Source organism: Xiphophorus maculatus, chromosome 23, assembly GCF_002775205.1.
Source record: "Xiphophorus maculatus strain JP 163 A chromosome 23, X_maculatus-5.0-male, whole genome shotgun sequence".
Taxonomy (NCBI): domain Eukaryota; kingdom Metazoa; phylum Chordata; class Actinopteri; order Cyprinodontiformes; family Poeciliidae; genus Xiphophorus; species Xiphophorus maculatus.
Genome location: NC_036465.1, coordinates 5,079,204 through 5,096,816, shown reverse-complemented (window position 1 = coordinate 5,096,816; position 17,613 = coordinate 5,079,204). Strand labels below are relative to the sequence as shown.

Genomic DNA, 17,613 nt, shown 5'->3' with positions numbered 1-17,613 from the left:
ACTGATTAACATGCAGACATAATGCTAGAACATCAAAAAATGATGATTGGGACATGATATCTCAGGGCAGAGTGGGTGCTAAAAACAGCGGCAGATAATGTGGATGTTTTAACACAAAGTAGGCATCAAATCTGACTAATGCTGATTCTTAAATAGGAGGTGATGACTTATTTAACTCATAATAAATGATCATTTTAGTTTTGAGCCTATGGTTAAGCTACTGTCCAGGTTTTGTTACAGACTGATTGGCTGTAAGATTGTGCTTTAAATTGATCAATCAATCAAAGCTTTTGAAGACCTGATTGTTTGATGTTTTACACCTGATAGTCCAGTAAACTCATTTAGTTGGGAACCAAAGTTGTAACATTTGCTACATTTTCAGTTGGTGCGGTTTGCTTTCACACAGCACTGTCAAATGAACCAAACTCTTTGATAAACCTGTTACCCAAATTGCCTGTGGTGGCACTGCACAAAGAACCACTGAAGGAAACAACACAAAAACCTCTGAAGAAGACATTAGCGCAACTTCCTTCTTTGCAAAACACAAATGGAGTAGCTCAGACTTTAGCAGCAGCCATTTCTCCTGCTAGTGCTAAATTAGCGTGTTTGTTTTGGTGGTTTTACTCAGAATGCCCTCCGTTATAGTACTGTCCTGTCTTTAACTGAGACCAATGTTTTTATGCAGTCCAGAGTTCCCTTTTCAGAGTTCGATTCATTCACATCTCGATAAATGAACTGGACATTCTAGACAAACGAAGTAGAGTTCGATTAAAGCAGACTAAACAGGGCTGGTGTGAAGGCACCCTAAAAAAAGTCTTTTGGCAAAGTTAGACTTTCAGATTGACATAAATTGAATATAAATTGAAGGTCCAATTTACCGTTCACTTATGGCTGACAAAAATAAAAAACACAAGCCTTAAGACTCAAACTGACCAGAATTTATTTGGAGTCACTCTTTCACTTCAAGGTTCGATCCTTAGTTGGAAGTACCTCAAACTCTACTCACAGGGTGAAGTATTGGTATATTTTCATACACAAAGTGATTTTAGGAAAACTGCCATCATGTTCTTCAAGTTAACTACAGTGAACCTCAGAGCTAACGTCTGGCTACACTTTAAGGTAACATTGGTGCGCACAGAGTCACCTTGTTGTGACTGTAACAAACATAATTTATCAATTTTGTTGTGTTAGTATTACTTTCTTGGATCTTGTACTCCTTTTATCTTAGCCAGGATGTCCTTGTTAAAGAGATTAATAATCTCAACGGGTTTATGTCCTGGAGAAATACCCATAGGAGTCCAGCACCAATCCTCAAGGGTCTGGATCTCCTAGTTTTTGATGTGTCTCTGTTCCAGAACAGCTGATTTAAATAGTCCAACAACATCCTCAGATTGTCATAAAGTTCTGCAGAAACCCACTAAAGACAAACTATCATTTGATCCAGATGTGTTGAAACAGAGAAAGAACTGAAACATGTAGCATACCAGCCCTGGAGGAAAGACTGATCTAATCGAACGCTGTTTTTCTCCCCTCAAAGTGAGGAGAAAATGTAAATGTTCATGTCAAAAACTTGTATGCTATTCAAGATTCAAACATTGGGTCTTGTTATGAATTTATTGCAGAATATAGAAAATATGCAAAAAAACAAGTTTGTGAGAAAATGGATGGAAACATCATAGAGGTTAAGAAAAAGGAATAGAATCTGGAAATTCAAGTTCAAATAATATAAAATACTTTGATGTCATAGAGAACCAGTAAGTACCACACGCTTCTCAGATCTGCACCTTCATATTCAAGTGCAAAATACAACACAGCTTTGAGATTCTTCTAGACATCTATGGACATGTGAATGATTTGAAGCTTGAGGCACTGGTTGCAAAACTCCAAGAAATGGAAAAGTTTATCCTTCAATCTAATTCCTCATTAGGTCCAAATGACTCCATCGCACACAGAGAAAGCTGTGTTTGCATGAAGGTGACAATGTATCTACATCTCTTCTCAGAAAACTGCACAGACTTGTTGGTTGCTCTCTGCACGCCTTCCTCCCCACAATGTCAGGCTGCTCTCGCTGCTGCTGCAGCCTGGAGAGGGACGACAACCACCCACAAGACAAGGTACAAAAATATGCACCAACTTTTGATTTGATCCAAACCCCAAAACAGCTCTTCCTCCACATGTTAGCCTGAACTTTGGACATGGGGGGAGAAAGAGGTTAGCTTAATGGAGGAGCATGAGCTTTCAAGAACATTCCATCTTAACCAAGAACCAAGAACTGGTGCTTGGTTAGGAGGAACATCGGCATTTAAACACAACCAGACACACAAGAGGCTCCACTCAGACCGGGCTAACGGTGGCCAGCCCGGTTAGCTTTACAGCCGTCTGAACGGCACACTTTTCCTCTTATCAACCCCCCCACTACCACCTCATCCCCGGTGTGCAACTGCAGGGCCCGGCGCCGCCATACACTACCACACAGGCGCATAAAACAACACGTACAGCATGCTCCGGAGCGGACGGAGACGGGGAGCGAACCGGTACCGTGAAACCGAAGAGCGAGTCACAGAGGACGGGGACACGTAGACCAGGGGGAGGGGGAGAAGTGGGCGAACTAACCTGTTTGAGAGCCGCACAGTCCGCTGGATGTTTGGGTTGAATCCGAGTTAAATCCACTATCAGTGTAACAAAGAGACGAAAATCACCGAGTGGTGGCGGAACAGGCCGAAACTCTGGGGAGAAAAGTTGAGCATGCGCAGACTGTGCGACGACAGGGTGAGTGGGTTCAAGTGTTGTGGAATTTTTTTTAATTGACCGGCTAAATGAACAATTAATTATTAAATTAGCATATTTTTCTGATATAAACAACTTAACCAGACTTTATATTTTCTGGTTAGTCAGTTTTGAATTTTTTGATAAAATTATTTCTGTGGAGTTAAATTTTGTTTTTGACCCTCATACAAAAAGCAGTATACATTTTTTGTTTGTTTGTTTGTTTGTTTTTATTTATTTATTTATTTATTTATTTATTTATTTATTTATTTGTTTGTTTGTTTCGAACATTACATTTGTTTTGCATAATTGAATGCAGTCACCTTACTAACTAGAGATTAAATTGTGGGCTGATGGGGAAATATATACTGCTTATCCTTATTTGATTACCAGTTGACATCTTCATTATTTATTTAATACATTTTCAGTTTTGTTAAATTTTTATTTTGGGTTTTTTCCACTTGCACAAATGCATCGCTGTACAGATTTAATCAAAATTGTATGTGTCTCTTGATCAGCTTCTTACCAGGAATATATTAGGTAACACGTAGAAACAGACTAAACATGATAACATCCTAACATATTTTATAAACAAGTTGTGCTTTAAAAAAAGATTATTGTTAAACACTCACTCACAGTATGTCCTTATATCTTCACAAGGACTTTTCATTGACTTCCATCCATTTTTCATTAATTTCATTAATTTAAAGCAACCATTACCACTTTGTACTTAACTCCAAACCTAATCTAAACTCAATTCACACTTTAGCCCTAGACGTAAACCTCAACCTTTGTTATGACAAATGGAAACCACATTCTATATAGAATATGTAAAACTGTAAATTGATTTTGACTATCAAAGTTCAAACTATTTTATTAAAGAGTATATTTAATAAAAAGAAAAAAAAACATTTATAAAAATGTGTCGCGTGATTTTTCTGTTACTTCAATTGCATGTCTCAATCCTGAAATTAATTAAATTGTGAGAAATTTCAGATTGTCGTTAAACTACGGAGTGACTCTTCGTTCTTTTAGACGATCTTTGTACAGTACAATGACATTCTCTGACTGTTGGAGCGATGTTTTTTCCCTGTCTTTTCCAACTGTCAAACCGGCGTCCTCGCTGTGAGTTAAAATGACTTTAAAGTCTATCAGAAAACCACAGAACTGATTTGCCGTCGTTATTTTTTTGTTCTTCGAACATTTACGGACATGTTGACAAACATCAACAGGTTAAACTTCGGGATATGTCCCAAACATACAAGCTCGTAGCTAGCTAGCATAAATAACTTATCAATGATAAGTTAATAACTGTGGAAGTTGTCATGGACGCTGGAGGAGAGACGACCAGCGACATTCGGACCGTTTACGCGGCTGTTTCTGGGAATCCGAACCTAGAGCCGACGAGGCTGCTGTGTTTTAAAGTTTACAAGAGGAGGTGGTTTGTGTTGCTAGTGCTGTGTCTGTTGAACTGCTCCAACGCCACGGTGAGTCATTTTATCCACTGTCTTTATGATTTTCTGTGTCTATGGAGGACAACTTTGCCAAATTCAGGGTTTGTATGGCAGCATAGTAGTGTCAATAATACTTATTGTAGTAGTTGTGATAATGCTGAATATTACTGAGAATTACTTAAGGTTGAGGGTTTTATATCTTGAACAAAAAAAAGTTATTGTGTAATAATATTTTTATACCACATTTTAAAGCCAGACCCCATCACAATGCTGCTTAATTAAGACTTTGATCAAGTTTTACAGACATACATTAAAATTATACAATCTTCTTTGTCATTGAACTCTACAGTTATCCATCAAAGAGTGTAAGAGATTCAATAGTGCAGTCCATTTGTAGTCATACTTGGAAATTACAAGTTCCAGTCATGAAAATTAAATGGAACGTTCTTCTTAACATCGTTTTAAGCTTTACTTTTTAAAATAATACACTACTTTTAATTTGTTTAGTTTAGAGCTACATGTAACATAAATGTGGCGTTCATAACAATGTTAATGTATTGTTTACAACAATACATTTGTATTGTTGTGTTTATAACAACACAGCAATGCATTAACAATACATTTGCCTTGTAAAATGCATTTTACAAGGCAAACATCTTGTAAAATACATGTTTCCAACCCAGCGTACTATTGTTGAGGGGCAGCCATTTTGACAGGCGAAGTTGGTCTTATAAGTCTTAACTGGGGCTAGTTGTTTCTCCCACTTTCTCAGTGGAAAATCTGACTTCTGTGGGCGTTCCTGTTGATTTTTCTGACTGGGAAGTGGGAATTTCTCAGTTCTGATTACAAATGGAAAACACAACATTTCAGCTTGTTAAAGTTCTTTAAACACTTTTTCACTACAATCTATCATTTACAATTCAGTACTGCCTCTATGGACAGTGATTTAAAAGCTGTGATGTTAAATACCATACGGTCGAAAACTTGGGTGCAAAAGGTAGCCTAGTGCTACAGTGTGCATTGAAACAGTGTCTTCAATCAGAGGCTTCTTCAAATTCGCTGTAATACAGACAGCTACAGGAGACCCTTCTTGCCCACAGCCGTCTCCATCTAAAATAACTCTGGAAAATCTGAATTAATATGAGTTACAACTGAACCCTTTGGGATCAGTAAAGCATTTTTGGATTTGAAAGACATCATGTTGGTGGTTCATTTCTAGATCAAAAATGGTGAGAATTGTTGGTTTGATGCCAATTTTTAAAATCTGGCCAACTGATTGGTCCATCTCTCGTAAACTACTGCTTTCTTGCTACTTTTAATTTGTAGTTTCAGGGCTGGAATAAATATGTAAGATTTTTTTTATCTTTATACTTCGCCATTATTTTCTACCCATACAGACATTGTAGAGGCAAATTCATTGACTTACTGTGACATGTGGTTCCTTCTAGTGTTTGCATAACTTGATATCACTCCCAGGGGACGTTGTCTTTGTGCAGCTGAGTGTGCCTGGAGGCAAGTGTGCCGCCCTCAGTCACACAATCTGAGCCCCTCCCTCACATATCTCCAGCCCCCACGGGATTCGTGCTCGCGTTGGGAGTTATTGTTTCCAGGGAGCTGGTGTTTTCGCTCACAAAAGAAGCCCAGCTGGAGGAGAGGCATTCATGATGTGGCAAATAACAGCTGAAGAGCCAGTTAGACATTAATCAGTGTGACATTAAGAGTCCCATAGGGGTCAGGATTTATAAAAACCTGCAGGCCCACAGGTAGGGTCATTCATAGGAAGTGTATTATTGCTCATGATTAACGCCATCGAAAAGAATTAGCTTGATTAAGGATCAATCTGAATATTACTGTGTTTTAGGGTTGTATTTGTAAGATTTCAATAGGATTGTAACAAAACATGTAAAATGAGCTGAAAGATGATTCCTAAAACACTGAGGAAACAAAGCAAAGTGTCAAAAAGTAAAAACACCTCAAAAACCTTTCACCCTGCAGTGAACAATGGTGACATTGTTCGTCCAAATCTGCTTACAAACTTGTTTATTGTACCCAGAATAGACAAGTGTAGATTCTTCTTTTGCCTCAATGTTAAACAGGTGAACCCCAGAGTACCTTGCAAACGTTTTCACATAATTATAAAGTTTTATGTATTTTATTGAGATTTTATGCAACAGACCAACACCAATGGAAGAAAAACAATGGAAATGCTTTCAAATCTAGCCCTGATAAAATGCATTTGGGGCTGAAACAATCAATTTAGTAATCAATTAGCCATTAAGATTATATAGACCCAAAAAACGGCATTTTCTGAAACAACGTAAACAAAGGAGTTAAGGTGAAACTGTACAAAAGCTATCTACAGTACAGACCAAAAGTTTGGACACACCTTTTAATTCAATGAGTTTCCTTTATTTTCATGACTATTGACATTGTAGATTCACACTGAAGGCATCAAAACTATGAATAACACATGTGGAAATATGCACTAAACAAAAAAGTGTAAAACAACTGAAAATACCCCTTATATTCTAGTTTCTTCAAAGTAGCAACCTTTTGCTGTGATTACTGCTTTGCACACACTCTGCATTTTCTTGATGAGCTTCAAGAGGTCGTCACCTGAAATGGTTTTCACTTCATAGGTCAACCTGCCCTGTCAGGTTAATAAGTGGGATTTCTTGCCTTATAAATAGTCATGAAAATAAAGAAAACACATTGAATTAGAAGGTGTGTCCAAACTTTTGGTCTGTACTGTATGTTTTGTTTTTAAGATGGAAAAAAATCCCAATTTTTTTGTAAAATGGTTTAAATCAGAATTCCTCAAATGACATAGTTTTAGTTTCACCTGATTTCTTATGTAAAAAACAAAAGTTCTAGAAACAACTCAGATCAGCCCCACACTGTACTGATGTCAATTAAAGCAGAAAGGACTGACCTTTACACATGTTGATGTATTTTTTTTTCTTTGCTACAAACGATCAAGTGTTCACTAAAGAAACCCTGTGTTATTAGGCAACAATATATATATATATATATATATATATTTTTTTTTTTTTAATGAATTATTTGTTTATTTTCACTTCTATATATTTTTAATATTTCATAAAATAACCCTTAGTGTTAAAGTATCCGCTTAATCATAAGAATTGATAGTATGAGTTATTACTAAAATAATAATTAAGTTGCACTCCTAAATGTATTTAAAATACTCCAAATAATTCTGTCACATGTATTTTATCAGTCAAGTATTCTCATTAAAATATCTAAATAAAATGCTTTATTTCCTCTTAGATATGGCTTACCTTTGCACCAGTTGCAAACCAGTCAGGCCAGTACCTAAAGGTCAGTCTGGAGGACATTAACTGGTTGTCACTGGTTTTCATGGTGGTTGCCATACCGCTCAGCTTCGGGACTACCTGGATGTTGGACACCCTCGGTTTACGGATCACGGTATGAGAGCAGATAACATTTCTGAAAAATTAAGAAGAAGCTAAGATGAGCTTTTTAATCTGCTGTGGCCCTTTGACCTTTGACATCTCTACAGCTCATCCTGGGATCCTGGCTGAACATGCTTGGAGCTCTGCTGCGTTTCCTTGGCACGCTGCCGCCGGCTCGATTTAAGCTCGAGTTTCCAGCAGTGATGCTGGGTCAGACGCTCGGCGCCCTCGCCCAGCCCCTCATCATCTTCACCCCCACCAAACTGGCCGCCCTCTGGTTCCCCGACAGCCAGCGAGCTACAGCCAACATGATCGCCTCCATGTGTAAGGGACTCCTACACGTAAAGCTTCTGCAGTTTATCATTTACATTGGAATTTACTGTGTACGGCTCCAAGAGAGCAAAACAAACAACATCAGACATGGGTAGACGGTGCCTGAGGCAGCATCATAAAGTCCAAGGAACACACCAGACAGCTCAGGATAAAGTTATGGAGAATTTTAAAGCAGGATTGGGCTTTGAACATCTCTGTTTAATACTTGAATAATTTTGCAAGCCATTGTAAAAAATAAAAAATAAATATTGAGCTTGTTGTTTTCTCTAGCTGTAAAATATTTCAGAATAATTGACCGACAAAGCTTGCTTATTTGAGCAACTGTTGTCTTCAGCTGTAGATCTGACTCACTAAAAGTTAAAGAGTAGCGATCTGTCGGTACTGGAAACTGGACATTAGGTAAATTATGTAAATGTTGATGCTTTTATTAGATTTGGGTCCATTTATGCAACTATCAGTCTGTCCAATTAGCCTGGAAATGAGAGGATTACCATTTTAAAATACTGGAACCAGTAATAAAAACCAGCCCAAATTGTGGGTTAAAGACACAACAGGATTATAACAATACCTGATCTGGAGCAACAATGTTAAAACTCCAACATAATGAGAAATCTATAAAAACCAATTACAACAAAATACAGGTTATACCAAACTGTATCAGCTTTCACTGGGGTTTAATTTTCTCTGAAGGACTAAAATGAAAGTATTAGTTCCAGGGTTGGCAATCTTTATAATCGAAAAAGCCATTTCGCCATCAGTCCATTCCAACTAAATAAATCTTGTTTAGAGCTGAAAATGTTAAAAGGTGCTTATAATTTTTGATAAATATATTGAAAAGATCATTTTAATTCTGTTTAAAGAACCATCATTTTATTTCTGTTTTTATAAAAACAGAAATAAGCTCTTGTCTTTCTTTCTTTATTTTTAAAGAAAGAAAGACAAAAAATTTTCAATAAAATGGACAGATATATTTTCTTTGGCTCCTGTGAAAAATCTATGAAAGATTTTAATTTCTCTAAAGTTTGTTTAAAGGAAATAATGTCTGTACACTGTGAGCTCTTGAAATTGGAGAAACATTTTTTGTTAGCATGCACAATTTTGTCCTATAAAGCTGATTACTCATTCTGAAAACATCCAAAGTTTCCAACTTAAAAATAAATAAATAAAATAAAACTAAATTCCTGGCTCTTTCAGAGTCATTATTTGTGTAAATTTACTACAGTTATTACATCAGAAACCTAAAAAATGCTCAAACCTGCATTTGTTACAATCAGCTTGAAGGTATTTTAATAACCATTAGAGGAGTTTATGTTTGGAAAATAAGAAACTAGTCTAAAACCATGTGTCTCATTTCTCCTGGGTGAAAAGGGGAACTGGGTCAGTGTCAACATGTGATCAAAACTTAAAGGAAGTCACCCATGTCCTTCATTTCTCACAGAAATGCAAACACAAAGAAAGATCCTTCAAAGTCTTAAAAAAATAAGTTAAAACCTGTTTGGTAAAATAAGCAGATATTAAGGATAATTGTTTAGGGAAAGATTTATTTCTCTGACATGCGAATGTTTTGATTCAGTCACTCAGACTTTGAAACTGGGAACAGAAACTGGTAAATTGGCTGCTCATTCTGCTCTCACTCCTCAGCGAATCCCCTGGGCATTCTGCTCGCCAACATTGTTTCTCCTGTGATCGCCGAAACATCGGCTCAAATCCCAAAACTGGTGAGTTTAAGTTACCAAATAACCGAATTCCTCAATCCGTTCAGACAATCAGTTTTATTCTGGGAATCATGTTTAACAATATTCTTCTCACGTTACTAGAAATATGATCGTCCCATCTGCTAATGATGATGAATTGTTTTTTATTTGCCGTATTTTGGCCCATTCATCACCACATTATGTGTGATTATTGCCCTCCTCTAGCTGCTGGCCTATGCTGTCCCAGCATGCATCACCTGTCTCCTAGCAACACTGGGGATACGGAGCGGAAAACCCCCAACGCCACCGTCAGCCGGCGCCGAGACTTCCGGATCAGAGCCGTTCATTCAGGGCCTGAAACTGGTAAAAATGCAGAAAAATTAACCACAGAGAAAAAAGGCAGGAATGTAAAGCAGCATCAGGCTGATTTTTAGATTAAACTTGGAAAAAACAACAAAATAATTGTCCAAATTTCCCTTTAAACTCTGCTCCTTAAGTTTATTATTGGAAAAAAAATAGCATCTTAATTCACTTTGAACTTTAAAAGTAGATGTTTCAATAAACAGATGTGTTACAAATGTTAGAAAGTCGAACAAAAAGAAAACATATGCAGTTTCTACTGTATCACAAAGCTGGGTCACTTCTTATCTGGGTTCATTTCCATGGAAACCAATGCTAGAAATGTGCTCAACCTGCTCTTTTCTTTCATTAAGAGTCAGTCCAACATAATGTTGGCATGGCGAACATGAATGCATGGCACCTGAAATATGTCTCACCAAATATTGTATCCATGCAATCGTTTGAGGCTGTAATATTGCAACGATGGTTGTGACTCAAGATATTGAGCAGCTGGAGAACAAGACCTTGAAAGCTCTGCCTCTCCAACCTACCAGCGTCCTGGAAAAATTAAAAACTGGAAGAGAACGGCTGAACATAAATACGTCTCTCTTTTTTTCTGCTCGTCAGCAAATTAAGCTGTTAAATCTTTTCTTCAGCAGAAATTTGATAAGAGATTTCTCAGCAGAATCAAACCTCTAATTTAATTATTTTCCCTAAAACCAGGGTTTTCAAGCTGCAGATTTATAGATATCAATATGATTACTGAAGAAGTCAAAGACCTCTCTAATAACCTCTTCTACCAGTTTGGTCGTCTTAAACAAAAAAAAGGCATTTTATGCATACAAATGTTTAATTTTGACCCTAATCCGCTTTGATTTGAGATTAAAGTGTTATGACTGCACTAGTATAATAAAAAAAGATGTATAAATGAACAGTTTTTCATTCATCAATACATACAGGCATAAATAAACTGAATTTAAAGTTTAAAAAAAATTTTACATCAGAACAAACCAGAGAAAACCAATAAAAAAACACAGTAAGCTGCAGAGAACTAAGGTGTTTAGTGAGCTGCCTGATTGAAATTTAATTTTAACATTGAGTCCATAAACTGTGTAGGCTCTGAACATTTAAAACTTTTAAAAGTTGTTTAAAAGTCCCAGCCTCACTGTTACATGTTTTAATGTAATTTAATGGTATAAAATTATCATATTGCTCCTTGCTGGACTAAAACATTTTATCTTTGTAGATCATAATGCAAGTGAATTGGAATAAATTAGGTTAATATTTAAATGTTCTTTTATTTCAGTAACTGAAACGGATTATTTAGATTAATCAAGACAGATGTTTTCAAGTATTTATTTCTGTTAATTATTATTTTTCACTTCCAACAAATTAACACACGACATTTAACATTAAAATAAATAAAAAAACACAGAAATGTGGAGTTAATGGAAAGTGTGTTTAATACATACTTAAAGGTTGTTATTGTTGTTTTAAAGAGGTACAAATTATATTTTCTAAAAAATGTTAATTAATAAAAATGATTAGTAACTGCTAAAGTCCTTCGCCGTTCTTCTTCTGCAGTTACTGAAGAACAAACCGTACCTCATCCTGCTGCTGTGCTTCGGCTCCGGCATCGCTGTCTTCACCTGCTTTTCCACGCTGCTGGACCAGATCCTGTGTTTGAAGGGATACAGCAACGTAAGAACAGATTCAAGCTGCAGATCAGTGCTTGTGTTTTATCATTCGATGCATAGTAGTTGTTATATGAAGATCTGTTTTGGGAAAACTGCATAAAACTTTGTCTTTTTGGGCATTTATATGTGTTACAAAGCAGGGGTGGGTGATATGGACTTAAAGTTTTATCATGTCTTGGTACTATTTTGATGATGATAAAAGTGTTGAAAAGAACAATTTATTACTTCTTTTTTAGGGTTTCAGGAGTCATAGCGACAAAAACATAAATACTGCTCCTTAAAAGCATATTTATTTCTGATATTCTTCTTCAGGAAACCAGTCAAAGAAGCGTGATTAAGCTGCACACAGGAACTAAATTTAATTTATTGATTTCACTAAACAAGCAGTGGAAAAGTAAAAAAATGGCAATACGGACAGTTTTTTGGGGGGTTTAAGCATCATTAATTGGAATTTATTGTGAAACTGTAAATCTAAAATTCTTATCTGGATTAGAAATTTATTACAATAAGTGATAAACTATATAATGACTGCCACCCATGATACCAAGCAGTGAATTATTGTGCAGCTGAAAAAAAAAGAATTAATATTTTTTGTTTATTTTAAAACAAAAAATCTGAAAAGTGCGGCATGCAAGGCCATTAAGCATGCCGCTTATTGGCTCAGATCAAGAACAGAACAGATCAAGGTGATCTGTTGACATTTTTTTCCCCCAGAATTTTAACTGAGTGAACTTTATACTATAACTACTTTTTACAGATTTTGTTTTTATCTTATATGCATATTTCTTTGGAGTTTTGAGTTAATTACTGCTCTGAGTTTGATGTTCCTTAAGCAATTCACCTTATTTTGTGTCTATATACTCCAGTTAACAGTTAATCAATTACTAAATTACTTGATGATTATTTTAATTAATTTAATTAATCATTTCAGCCCTAGTTTTTTGCATCCACTCTATGAATTGTAGCAAACCTTAGGAGAGCGACTTTCTTCCAGCAGTGACTTTCTTCTTCCATTAAGGCCAGATTTTCCCAAACTATTTTACACTTTCCTTCCTTTCACAGTTACACATTACTTTGTGCATAAATCAGACAAAAGATGTCAAAAGGTTAAACAGCTTCCCAGCCTCTGCATCAAAGTGCAATCAGCATGAATATTCAGGTTGTGAAATCTGACCTCTGCAGGACTTCGCTGGCCTTTGCGGGGCTCTCTTCATCGTCTTCGGCATCGTTGGCGCCGGTGCCGTCGGCGTCTACGTTGACAAGACGAAGAAGTTCACAGAGGTCACAAAGATCGGCCTGAGCCTCTCCACTCTGTCGTGCATCGCCTTCTCAGTGGTGAGAAACTGAAAGAAGAAAACATCTGTTAGAGTGAATTCAGCTGAGATGATATTTGTCTGCGTCTCAGGTGAGTCTGATGCCTCATCAGAAGGTCGCTGTCGCAGCCGTCTGCTCTCTCTTTGGCTTCTTCGGTTTCTCCATCTACCCTGTTGCCATGGAGCTGTCTGTGGAGAGTTCGTACCCGGTCGGAGAGGCCACCTCGGCTGGACTCATCTTTGTTTCAGGGTATAAAATGCTTTGCATGATATGACATGGCTGAAGCCTTTAAACATTGAAGGTTGTTGCTTATTGAAAAAAAGAAAAAAAAAAAATTCTACAAACACCAAATCTTACCAAGTATTTTTGGTTTTAGATTTATTTTTAAGATAAAAGTAACTTACAAGTAACTTTTTAGCAAGATGTAAGACCTTGTTTTAAGTCAGTAATTCCTAAGTATTGATGAAAAGTGCTGGTTCCATTGGCAGATTATTTCTTAAAGCATTACATTTTTCCCACGTTCCCAATAACCTGCTTCTTTTTCATCAATATTAAGTAATTATTAACTTACAACAAGCTCCTATATCTTGTCAAAAGGTTAGTTGTAAGTTTATTTTATCTTATTTCAAGTGTACAGAGATATTTGCTCTAGAAACTAGAACAAAAATACTTTGATTTGTTTTTAGAGTGAACAAAAAGTTCTGTACAGACAATAGAATAGAATAGAATAGAATAGAATAGAATAGAATAGTAATATTGCCATTTGCACATAAACATTATATTGGATTTTCTCCAGGATAATCAATGTTTATGAAAGGATAAAAATAACAAGTAAGATAAAATGGACACACAGAAAACAAACATTCATTTAAAAAATACATTAGGCTTCCATGAATAAATAAACAAATAGTCACTGATATTGCACACTAAAATTATTTAATAAAATGCGGCACATTGATCACATTTTGTGCTCCTGCCACCTTTAATGTCCTGAACCACTAATGTAACTTATACCAAGTTAGACATTATGTAGTTATAATCTGATTTATACCATATTAACCAGAAAACAGATTTCTTTATTTATTCTATTATTTATATTCAGATCAAAAGTTTCTTTCTAGAAAAGCTGTCATCCTGCATAAACCTGAATTTACTTTCGCTTCTTATCCAGTTGGTTGAAATTATACAGCATCAGATGTTTTACAGCTGGTTTAACTAAATACAAAATGATTAATTATACAACTTTATTTTGTTTTATTGAAATGAGCCCTGATTAGCGTCTGTGAGTTTTGTATTGAGGTGAAAGTGATTCCTATTTCCTTCTTGCAGGCAGGTGCAGTCGGTTGTTTACATCGTCCTGCTGCAGACTTTGACCAAACCGATCACTGAATCTCCGCTCTCCACCTGTGGAGATGCAGTGCTGAGCTGGAAAGGTCGGTCAAATGATGCCACACCTGTTTCACTTTGTTCAGAGTAAAGCTTCACACAAAGTAGGATTCAAACACAGGGATGTTTACAACTACATTCTGAAATTTAAATGTATTTAAATGGTACATTCTGCTGGAAAATACATATAAATGCATTAAACTTCCCAAAAAATATAGTAAAACAAACATATAAACAATAGTTATTCAATATAAAATTATTAAATATTCATATGAGGTTACCAGAAAGTACAGATTTATTGGAAACTCTGGCAAAAATGTGTAAAAATCCTTAAAATATATAAATCTTTCTTGTAGTAGCAACATAATGTTGCACTAAAAATTACAAAATAAAGTCTAATCTAATCCATATTCTAACTCAATATGGAGTTAGAATTTTACCAAGGTGTTTGGGTTGCTATTGTGATAACGATAATGATTAAAAAACAATGTATTATTTCTTTTTTATGTAGCTGTATGGCAGAGCTTTCATAGCACCACAAATGCAATTGCTGTTCTTGACAAATATTCTCAGTTGAAACAGGTTTATTCACAACACTACTTATTTAAAAGAATAGCGATTTATATAATTTAATCATATTTTTAAATGTACTGATAATTATTGATGCTCTCATGCAACAAACCTGAAGAAAATATTAAAAATTACTTTTAGACTTGATAATACTATCAATTTTGCTTTTTATTTGACATCATTAATTGAAACAATAAATCAAAACTTTTATCATGATAAGCCGTTTTTCACAATAATGATGAACCTCTGGTTGAATTAAGTGAATTTTTTCTTCTCAAAAAAAGGCAAATTGAAATCGATAATTTTAATTATGCATTTTGACAAACTGCAATGTTTATTGCTTGTTTCACAATTGGTGACTGTATGATGTTTTTGATGTAAACACTTTGAGCTGCATTGTTGCTAAAATTTGCAATACAAATAACCTTTTCTGTAATGGAGATGAATGGGGAACAACGTTTTTCAGGAATAAAGTGTTTAAATAAGAATAACAAACCATCTAAAGAATAAAAAATAACAGTAGGAAAGTGTTTAATATAATTTAATTATCTAATCCATTTTTAGTTTTATTTTTTCATGAGATGTTTGCTTCTCCTCTCTTCAGTGCCCATGATGGTGATGGCAGGACTGTCCAGTGTTTTCACCTGCTGCTTCCTCGTCTTCTTCCAAACCCGCTACAGACGGCTGGAGGCGGAAGAACAAGCTGCTTACGGGACCAGAGAGAATAACGACACGACCACTTCCTACCAAATAGTCGAGAACTGAAGGAAATGGAAACAAAAGACATTTATGGGTTGGATCCAGCCTCTATGAAATGTTATGCCTGTCGAATCCAGACATTCCTGTGCAATAAGATTCTCTGATAATGATTAATGATTCTTTAAACAGAACCAGGAACAATTTATTCATGCATTCTGTTGCTTCAAAAGAGAAATGAAGTAATTTACAATTTTCTGCACTGTAACGCAAAATATCTTACCACTTGAAATAAGATAAATCTTAACTTACAAGTAACTTTTAAGTAAATAATTTCTTAATATGGATGAAAAAGTACTGGCACATTATGTCACTTATAACAAGACAATTTTCATAAGTTACAAATGAATTAATCTGCAAATTCATTTTTCATCAATATTAAGGATTTATTTGCTTAAAACAAGCTCCTATATCTTCATGAAAAGTTTTGCTTATCTATGATATTTGCACTAGAAACTAGTTCAAAAATATTTGGTAATATTTTGTGTTTTTGCACCACTGGGGCATTTTAGTTGTCTGTTACTCATTTTATAATTAATGTACATAATTTAAATACATAAACTGCTAATTTTGTACAATAATTTAATCACTACTGTCTCTGTTTTCATCCTGTGTTTATTTTGGCTTCCCTCACACTGAACTAAGACCATCCAGGGTCTGGTGTGAAGGAAGCCTTTGGTAATAAATCTTCCAGGTACGTATGTACAACATGTTTCATATTTTTAACTTATTATGGAGAGAAAACTCTCACCAGATTTACTGACAGAAGAAATCAGGGTACTTTTTAACATAGATAAAATACTTCATTGATTATGTGCTGAAGTAGAAAAACAAAAAAGTATTAGAAACATTTGCAGGGTTGTTGAACTAAACTAAACCTGCCCAGGAAAACAATCCTTAACTTTCTTAACCTCAACTGCTAGTCATACAATTTAAACATGTAAAAAAATGTGTTTCCATCTCAGAGCTTACAAAATACAAAAATACATTTGACTAGCTTTGGTTAACTTAGCATCATGGTAAACAAATGATACTTGTACCTGTTTGCCAATATTTGATGTTAAAATCCAACTGAGCATTAATGTACAAATTAAAATGTAAAATTAAACTGTTTTATAATTGTACAACTTGTAACCACTTAATAAAAATGTTTCTTTTGGATTGCTGTCACGATTTAAAAATGTAATTTAAATGCTTACGGTACTTGTTTGTGGAGAGTTTTTTTTTTAACTTTTTTCTCAGCTTGAAACATTTTTTATTAGATAAAACAAGGGGAATTTTTATGCGATTTAGTAATTTTTTTCTGAGTTATATTATAATTTTAAATCCGACAACTGTACATAAATATTTCTTTCACGTGAATGTCATTTTTATTGTACGTTTTAGGACATTTGAATCAGGTATTTTCAATGTCTCCACAGTACCTGAAAACTGTAGAGTGGCTCATCGTTTTTATAGAAGATCTTTGTACGGTACAGCGACAGTTTGATTTAAGTTTTCCTTCCTGTATATTTGTAATAGGAGATGAGGTTTACTTACTGAAACTTACATAAAGCCTTTCCGTGTCCTCGCCAGCATGACTTCTTCCACAACGGCGTAAATCCCGACCTTTGTAATCAAAACAGCGAATCAATTATTTCAGCCCAATATTCGTTTTTGTTCATAACATTTGAGGAATTATCAACTTTCTTTCTCATGTTATTAGAAATCAGAGCTGAACTTTGATCATCTTACTTACTAATGATGATGAATTGACTTTGATTAAAAACGTTTTAGCCCATTTATCACCACATTAGATGTGATTATTACCCTCCCCTAGCTTCTGGCCTGAGCTATCCCAGCATGCATCACCCGTTTCCTAGCAACAACG

General features: G+C 35.3%; 2 protein-coding genes and 1 long non-coding RNA gene across 3 annotated transcripts in view; 1 reads left to right on the top strand and 2 right to left on the bottom strand.

Annotated features, from left to right (window-relative positions):
• pcgf3 (polycomb group ring finger 3) overlaps window positions 1-2,923 on the bottom strand; it is a 48,875-nt gene extending 45,952 nt beyond the window's left edge. Inside the window, exon 1 of the mRNA XM_005807788.3 lies at window positions 2,614-2,923. The gene's annotated coding sequence lies outside the window, so the exon portion shown is untranslated. The remainder of the gene's footprint in view (window positions 1-2,613) is intronic.
• Window positions 2,924-3,808: 885 nt separating this feature from the next.
• slc49a3 (solute carrier family 49 member 3) lies at window positions 3,809-16,904 on the top strand. Its single transcript, XM_005807796.2, has 10 exons — window positions 3,809-4,253; window positions 7,509-7,667; window positions 7,762-7,978; window positions 9,629-9,705; window positions 9,907-10,044; window positions 11,605-11,721; window positions 12,900-13,052; window positions 13,123-13,280; window positions 14,361-14,464; window positions 15,592-16,904. The coding sequence occupies exons 1-10, from the start codon at window positions 4,092-4,094 to the stop codon at window positions 15,750-15,752; spliced, it is 1,446 nt and encodes a 481-aa protein (XP_005807853.1). The 5' UTR covers window positions 3,809-4,091; the 3' UTR covers window positions 15,753-16,904.
• Window positions 15,378-17,601, bottom strand: LOC111607176. Its single transcript, XR_002752319.1, has 3 exons — window positions 17,482-17,601; window positions 17,283-17,351; window positions 15,378-15,748 (listed from the first exon to the last, which is right to left on the bottom strand). It is a non-coding gene; the product is annotated as an uncharacterized LOC111607176 (long non-coding RNA).
• Window positions 17,602-17,613: the final 12 nt, after the last annotated feature.